General features: G+C 43.3%; 1 protein-coding gene across 1 annotated transcript; it reads right to left on the bottom strand.

Annotated features, from left to right (window-relative positions):
* Nucleotides 1-3,620: 3,620 nt before the first annotated feature.
* On the bottom strand, nucleotides 3,621-7,846 carry IDNK (idnK, gluconokinase homolog (E. coli)). The gene is made up of 3 exons (XM_010136194.1): nucleotides 7,766-7,846; nucleotides 6,123-6,166; nucleotides 3,621-3,978 (listed from the first exon to the last, which is right to left on the bottom strand). Exons 1-3 carry the CDS (start codon nucleotides 7,793-7,795, stop codon nucleotides 3,621-3,623), a joined length of 432 nt encoding a protein of 143 aa, XP_010134496.1. The 5' UTR covers nucleotides 7,796-7,846.
* Between the last annotated feature and the right edge of the window lie 325 nt (nucleotides 7,847-8,171).

Here is an 8,171-nt window from a genome sequence, read left to right on the forward strand (position 1 = left end):
AAAAGAAAAAGTAAATGAAACGTTGAAAGAATTGTGTGTGGGCAGGTAAATAAATCTTACATACAGGATTGTTCTGCAGTCTCCTTCCATAGTAGGCATCGCAGCCTCATTAAAATCGGAGAATGGTTGTATGTATGTGGTTAGCACTAGGGTAACTGACATCTTGATCTTTTATTGTGTGACGTGCAGGATGTAAGTGAATATAAAAGTAAATCTTTGGTCTTCCAGAGCAGCAGGTAACAGAATACTGAACTAAGTTGTCCACAGCCTTCTGTACAGCATGAGGCAGCCCTGCGAACTGCAGTCTCAGAGTTCTTTCCACGCAGTGTGTGTGTTCCTGCAGCTGCGTGTGAATGGGCCAGCAGAAACCAGGCAGGCTTCCCCTGTAGAGGAGAAAAAGCCCAGCACTCCTGCAAGCCCCTGTGGATTAGCACTGTGAAGTCTGGATACGTAGCACTGTGGTAAAAGCTTAAGAAACTGTATTGCAGCAGTTCTGTCCAGTGGCTGTCACAAGCCTGGTTCTGTGTGGGGGAAAATAAACATCAGATGGAGCTCATGAAAACTTCCTTATCAAGTAAAAGCCAAGCAGAAAGAGCTTAGAGGGAAAGCATCTGTAAGAAGTTGTGTTCCTAAAGTTATCACCCTCACTTCCATGTGGAAGTGAAGACTGCTCGGGAATTTTTTTTATAATTGAGACGGGCAGGTGCTGCAATTTTTTTGGCTGTATCTGTGCCCCTCTGGAATGGAGCAAGGTGGCGGCAAACTCCCTCCTCTTCTGCGATTTGTGAGAGACAAGCAGATGCTTGGCATGACCTTCACATCGGTGTTCTGAGAAAAACTGGTGTACGCTTAGCATCTTACTATTTGTCCACATAGTGCCTGCTGCCCTTTGTTGGAAACAGGAGGTTCTCCTCAACACGAGGTCTGCAAAATATGACCAGCCTTAGGTGCTTCATACAGAAGCTAAAATAGGGGAGATTAATGGAAGAGTGAAAGTGGGAATTAAAACCGTCAGGCACCAGCTAATTAAGACTCAACAGGCTGAGGTACTGAACCACAGTAGTGCAGGCTGCCCCTGCCATTCACAAGATTGATGCTGTGTTAATTTAAATGGTTGCTTTGTTGTCCTTTCAGCATCATTTGAACTGTGGAAACACTTGGTTTTGCTTTAAATAAAAGCAAAAGGCAAATATATTAGAAGGTGAAGGGGGAAGGTAATATCCCTGTCATTGGACCAAAGAGTGAGAAACACCCCAACCTAGTTTGAAGCAGCATGAGCTGCCTGTAAGAATGACCATAGTATTTTGTTTAGAAAAGACTTCCAAATTCCAAAGGTTTACATAGACTTCCCTAAGGCAGGACAGTTTTTTAAGGTGTTGAGTACCAATTTCTGTCAGTGCCAGCTCCTTTGTCAGCATCCCCATGGAAGCTCACAAACATCTAAAAGAGTCTGGCCTCCTCAGAAAACACACTTGAAAACTTTTTTTTTTTTGACCATAGTATTTTGTTTAGAAAAGACTTCCAAATTCCAAAGGTTTACATAGACTTCCCTAAGGCAGGACAGTTTTTTAAGGTGTTGAGTACCAATTTCTGTCAGTGCCAGCTCCTTTGTCAGCATCCCCATGGAAGCTCACAAACATCTAAAAGAGTCTGGCCTCCTCAGAAAACACACTTGAAAACTTTTTTTTTTTTATTCAAAGGTCTGTTTGTGACAGGATGCAGCTGCTTTTCAATCCCTGTACAGTGTCCTGATACTGTTCTGTTGTGTCTGAAAAAAAGGTGAGCAAAACTCCATTTAATAATGGGAATATTTAAAAGCTCTTTTGTTTGTAAAATGGTGTTTGGAAAGTGAGACTTCGTTAAATGCACAGGTACCAGGAGATGGTGCTATTCCTTGGATTTTCTCGGCTACTCCCACAGTTCTCAGGAGTCACTTGGTCTGCAGAGATGCCTAGGCTCTGAAATTTGAGGGTGTTAAGAATCAGCCAGACGCGCCTGTCTCTTGCACTTAACTTTGCCTCTAAGTCTTAAGCTCGCACCTTGGCTCTCAGAGTAAACAGGCTCTGAATTGAGAGGAAGCTTTTTTTCCTAGAGCTGCTGCAGTGTACAGTAGCAGACCAAATCTGGTAACTGCCCTGTATTCTCCCTGCAGGTCATAACAAACAGGAGAAGACCACTCTGGGGGGGGGTGGGTTATGTCTACACTCCCAAATCTGTTCCTAAAAATGCTTTCAGTCAGATAATGCCCATTTATCGCTCTGATCTAAGCACAGTACTTTGTCTAGTAAACCACAAAGCCCTTAATACTCATACAGAATGAGAATCCAGACAAAAATCCAACTAGCTCTCCAAGTAAATATCGCACCAAATATGCTTCGGAACATGAGGTTTTCTTCTAAAGGAGTTAAATCCATCAACCTAGAAATAAATAATTGTTTGACACACTAAAAATAATCCATGTGCACATGGGGATGATTCCATTCATGACTCTAATCTTTCTCACAGAAACTATCATCTGCATTAAGTTAAGCTAAAAAGGCACCTCTTGCGTAACAAGGAATAAACTTTTTAAAAACACTTTGGCAATAAAAAAAAGGTTTTTAACCTTAAATTCTGTGAGTTAAGTAACTGGTTGGGTATTTGAAAACTTCTGATCAGAAAAGTGAAAAATGTGTTTTAGAAATAGGTTGATCTTGAGCTTTAAAGCACTTGTGCGAACACCCATCCATAAGCAGGTAATGGACTGACACTGGCTGAGGTGGAAGACGAAAGCACACCAGAAAAGAGAGGTGAAGAAGGTGGTCCGGCTGTGAAAAAGAAGGTTAGTTTTCCTAAAGGAGATAAAAACACAAGTCTCATCACCATGGCTTGGCTTTGCGGACAAAGATTTGGGAAGGGCTTTACTCAGCATCTTAGATCCCTGGTGGACTCACTCTCCACTGCACTCCATCAACGGGTGTGCTTTGTACATGAAAGATGCAAATTCAGAGACCATATGATGCCACTTTATTTCTGAAGATTTCCCAACAGTTATATTTTGTATATTGTCTCACCACCACCTTTTTCCTCATGTTTTTCAGTTTGGAGCTCAATGCATACAGTAAGAGTTCACTCTCATGAGGTCAGCAGTGCCCTGGTGAAGTTACCAAGGACGCAAACACAGTAGCTACAACTCGTTGAAGATCTGGCACTAAGACAGTGGTAGTGTCAGGCACAGAACTCAGACTTCTAGAAAACAATATATATTGTTTCTAATAAAGCTGCAAATTATTTCATCACTTCACAGCAGATGTGCCCACCTTCATGTAAAAACTGAAGGAAACAAATTACTGTGCGTGACCCTTGGGCAGGATACTCAAAAGCAGGCTGTTCCTCAAACAGGTGTTAGGAGCGTACAGTGAAGAGTTTAGAAAGTTTTGAAAAATTCCAGTTTTGAAAATTCCCTGTGTCTTTTACAGAGCCATGATAAAAATACCAAGAGTACTAAACCAGCTCTTATTATTGCAATCCATTATCAGGAAAAATCAGCTGGTGTGATTTAATAATCAGTTTAATAATTAAAATGCTGTTTCATATCCTCAGTATCCTTAAAGGGATTTCTGTACCTGTAATTCAGAAACCTACTCCGGAAAAGCCTCACCCCGGATGGCGCTCTCAATCTCCAGCACTATTTCAGGGAGAGATTTTTCCAGACTGACAGTAATGAAGTTTTCTGGTGCGCTAGGAGGCTCCAGAGTATCAAACTGAGACTTGAGAAGTTGAAGTGGCATAAAATGTCCCCTCCTCTTCTCCAGGCGGCCAGCAATGATGTCTACAGGCCCATCCAAATGCACAAAGAGGATCTGCAGTGCGGCGTTTTCTCCTGGTTGCTCTGGCTGGTTGCTTCCTATTGCAGATGCTCCACTAAGTAACACACACCTATACATCTTCTTCAGTGCAGAACAGGCCAGAATTGTATCTTGTCCTGATGAGTCTTCTCTATTAAAGATTAAAAAAAAAAAAAAAAAACCAACAAAAAAACCCACAACAAACCATCCACGTGTGGTATAACGAACTGGCTCATTAGTTCTGCTCAACGAGGGAGACAAGCCTGGGATCTTTGGAAGTAGTGGCATTTTTTCTAAATTTTCTCAGTATTTTGATACCAAATTTCCAGTGCAGGTAACGATGTGATCTGAAAGTGAAGTCAGGCCAGGCAGCCTCCTGGTAAAACCTCTACCTTGGGGACCTTTTCTATCACCCACCGTTCTCTACCACATTAAATTGAATTCCAACACAAGGAAGCGCCACGATCATTTCCTTACTTGCTGAGAAGAGCAGCGCCTGAAGGTCCATACAAACCCCCATCGATTATCTATACAAAACGACCGTGCTGATCTGTCTAGAGTGAGTGGCTGCTGAGCAGCAGAGGTCTGTTCTTCCATACATACGTAGGGGTACATCCCACAGCTGTTTTCACTGCCTCAGATTTAACTGTAGTGGTACATGTCTCCCGTATTCATTGGCAGCACTGCATATAGGCCAACTTCAACTTAAAAAAGGGATTGTGTGCAGGTAAATTCATGCCTTGCACGTGAATATTTTACTGGCGAGGTTTCTCAGAACAAAGCACGCATTAAATTGTGGGTGTCGACTGCCTAAGAAAATACATTCTGTAATCAAACTAAAGTTAGGTATAAACCTCTTTGAAAATCATGCTACATTCATCAGATTTTGGTTCACAGGGAAATAAGAACTTAAAATACCTACTATGATCACCTAGGTAAGCCAATGCCAGCCTCAACTAGTTCTGAGTACTAGTAATTACACGTTGGCTAAGGCTCTTTTAAAGTACACTTGATTTTGCAAAGTTTCTGGAGCTGGGCAGTGGCCTTGGGCTAGCACGTACCGTAAAGCAATGGATGCAGCGTAAGAATCCAGACAAAGTGCTCAGTGTATTAACCCAACGCTCCAGTGAGGTACAGGCACCCGACAGGCACGAGCAAGGAACAGCCAACGTATAAAGTCAGGCTGAACAGTCCCTGCTCTCCCAGCCTTTCCATATTTGGGAGATGCTCCAGTCCCTTCATCATCTACCTGCCCCTTCACTGGATGCTCTCCAGTACGTCCATGTCTCTCCTGTAACGGGGAGCCCAGAACTGGACGCAGTACTCCAGGTGTGTCCTCACCAGTGCCGAGGAGAGAGGAAGGATCACTGCCCTCAGCATGCTGGCAATACTTCGTATAATGCAGCCCCGGGTATCACTGCCCTGCCTTGCCCGATGAGCACGCTGCTGGCTTATGTTCTCCTTGAGTGACCACCATGCCCCACCGCCCCCGATTCTTCTCTGCAAAGCTGCTTTCCATCTGGGTGCCCCTTAGTGTCTGTACTGATGCCTGGGCTTGTTCCTCCCCAGCGGCAGGACTTTGCACTTTTCTGAAAAACTGCGTGAGGTTCCTTCCAGCCCATTTCTACAGCCTGTCAAGGTCCTTCTGGATTAACCACTCCTCCCAGTTTGATGTCAGCTGCCAACCTGCTGAAGGAACACTCTGCCTCCTCATCTAGATCATTAATTAAGATCTCAAACAGGATGGGAGCCAGTGCTGACCCCTGAGGTACATGGCTAGTTCCTGGTCTCCAGCTAGACTGATCGCCACCCTCTGTGCCTGGCTATTCAGCCAGCATTCAACCCACCTCACTGTCTGCTCGTCCAGCCTTTACTTCCATCAGCTTCTCTGTGAGGATCCTACGGCAGCTGGTGTCACATTTGCTTGACACCACACCTTACTAAAACTAACAATATTTTACAAAGTATTATCCTGCTGTCATTACCAGCGTGGTTTGGGGCTGGCCTCTCTAAGTAGCTAACCTCAGGCTTATCGCTAAAGTGGATCCTTGAAATTGTTTTTACACAGATGGTAGAAAACCAAGTATAACTGGTAACGATTATCCCAGCACTGTCACTGGCTGATTCTCTCACCCTCAGCAATTACTATGACAGCTTACATTAGTGAAAGCAGAATGGCTTCACTACCTGCAGAATGTTTTCACACTACCACACACATTTTTGCTTTGGGAAATACACTTTCGGTACTTTTTTTTGTCCTTAGCCCAAACTCCTTAAAGTTAGGTGTTCTCTTACCTCCTCAGCATTTCATGCAGCGCACAAAGCCAGGGAATCCTGTCCTAGAGAAAACCCAAGTTAGTTCAAAGTTCATGAAGATGATCTGTAACAATTGGTTCTCACATCTCACGCATTCGACTAGAAATGGCAATTAGCAGTACACTGCGCAGCAAGTTCAGTTTTGATTCTCTTTCTTTCTCATGTAGACTTGCTACCTCTGCCTGAAGGCCTACGAGAAGTGCTAGGCATACACTAAAACCGTGTTTTTGATAGTAACTACATTTTGTATTACAGATACCTACAAGTATCTGATGGAAGTCCTGTGTGTTTACATGTAGCAAGCGCCTTGTAAACCTCTGGAAGACAGTCCGCTTCCCTCCTGCTTCTATTATACAAATAAATAAATGTTCAAATAAACGTTCAAACAAATAAAATGTTCAAATGTACAGCCTGAACTGTTACTTCTTTTTCCTTTTATCTTGGCATACACACACAATGTTCTGGATCAAAGCTAAGGTTTTTGGGAACAGACAGACCTAAATTTAGTTATCTGCAATAACATAGGTATAGAATTTTTTGTCAGTAGCAATCACAAATATACGTAATCATAGCCACAATTTTGCAACGCTTTTGCTCAGTAGCTAGGCAAACACAATGTTGAGTGATTGATCAGCTTCTCATTATATTCCTATTCCAGATTTTAAGCTCTCACAAACTTTTGTCATACCTACTGGGCGCTAAACAATCGCTCCCGTTCAATCTTTCAGTGCTGCCACTACTGGATGACCATAACATGGGATAATTTGGACAAATAAATGCAACTATTTTTTGTTACTATCATTACAGAATGAGTTCCCACTGGCATTCAAGAAGGCCCTCATGATTTTGCATACCTGGTGGTTCAGAAGAGATGCTCACCTCTTGCTGGGCACCACACACCAGTGTTTAGTCATTCAATTGTGCAGTGCTGCTTTAGACAACATACCAGCTTTTATGAACTTCCAACCACTAGTGAGAGATTAAAGTTTTTAACAAGGATCTAGAATATTTTTTTCACTTTATAGAGAGTGCTTTGAAGAACTCTCCAGTTCAGCTTTATGTTTCTAGAGATTTCCCAGAAGAAAGTTCAAGAGGTGTCATCTTGCAGCTTTTCTGATTTACTCAAGTCTCTGAATTCCTAGGTATTGTAAAACTAAACTTAATCACTTTTATCTGTCGAGGCTGAACAACAGGCTGAAGGGAAGGAAGCACGTGTTAAGTAGGATCATATAAAACAGAAGACTGTGGAGTAATCACTGCAATAACTGAAAGTGATGAAATTTACTTAAGACTGTTGTCTGTCTTCCTGTGTTTATCTCAAAGAAGCAGAGAGTAATCTGAGCTGCAACTGTGTGTAGTGGTATGGAGCAATTTCTGACAAATCCTGAATCAGCATCAAACTGCTTGTGAGCTCCAAGCACACTTCGATAAACTACTTTTTTATGCAGAATCCTTTGTAACAGAAGCAGGCTCCCCCTCTTACCAACTACAGACCAATAAATTCAGCCCGTGCTTACAGTCGGCCTAGTCTATATATAGCACAATTTATTTTAGCACCACGTGCCAGAGGTTACACAGATAAACGGGTCAGTGACTGTTCTTTCACGATTTATACAAGGTACCTCATCATTCAGCGGTATCCCTTCTGCCATCTTCTTTTTATTCTCTGCAGAATGATAATCGTCCGCATCGTAGAACTTCCACCCCAGCTAAGAAAAACAAACCACAGGTCATTCAGCCAAACCAGGTGACCTGACAAGCATCCCAGAATTTACAAAGACCACACCTACGAAAACACAGGCCTCTTACACCACAGTAAGATCCACCATTTGTGCCATGATAATTAGCAACAATTACAAGCTCAGCTTATTAGCAGCCACAGCTGACGCATCGTGGCACGAAGTCGGAGCGGGCTACGCCGCGCCAGTGACAGCCACCCCGACCCTGGGGCTCGGCGGACGAGCCCTGCCGAGCTGCAGCGGTGAAGACCAGCTGCCTGCCGGCTACAGGCTGCCCGGCGCTCGGAGG

The sequence above is a fragment of the Buceros rhinoceros genome, unplaced genomic scaffold (genome assembly GCF_000710305.1).
Source record: "Buceros rhinoceros silvestris isolate BGI_N320 unplaced genomic scaffold, ASM71030v1 scaffold46095, whole genome shotgun sequence".
Taxonomy (NCBI): domain Eukaryota; kingdom Metazoa; phylum Chordata; class Aves; order Bucerotiformes; family Bucerotidae; genus Buceros; species Buceros rhinoceros.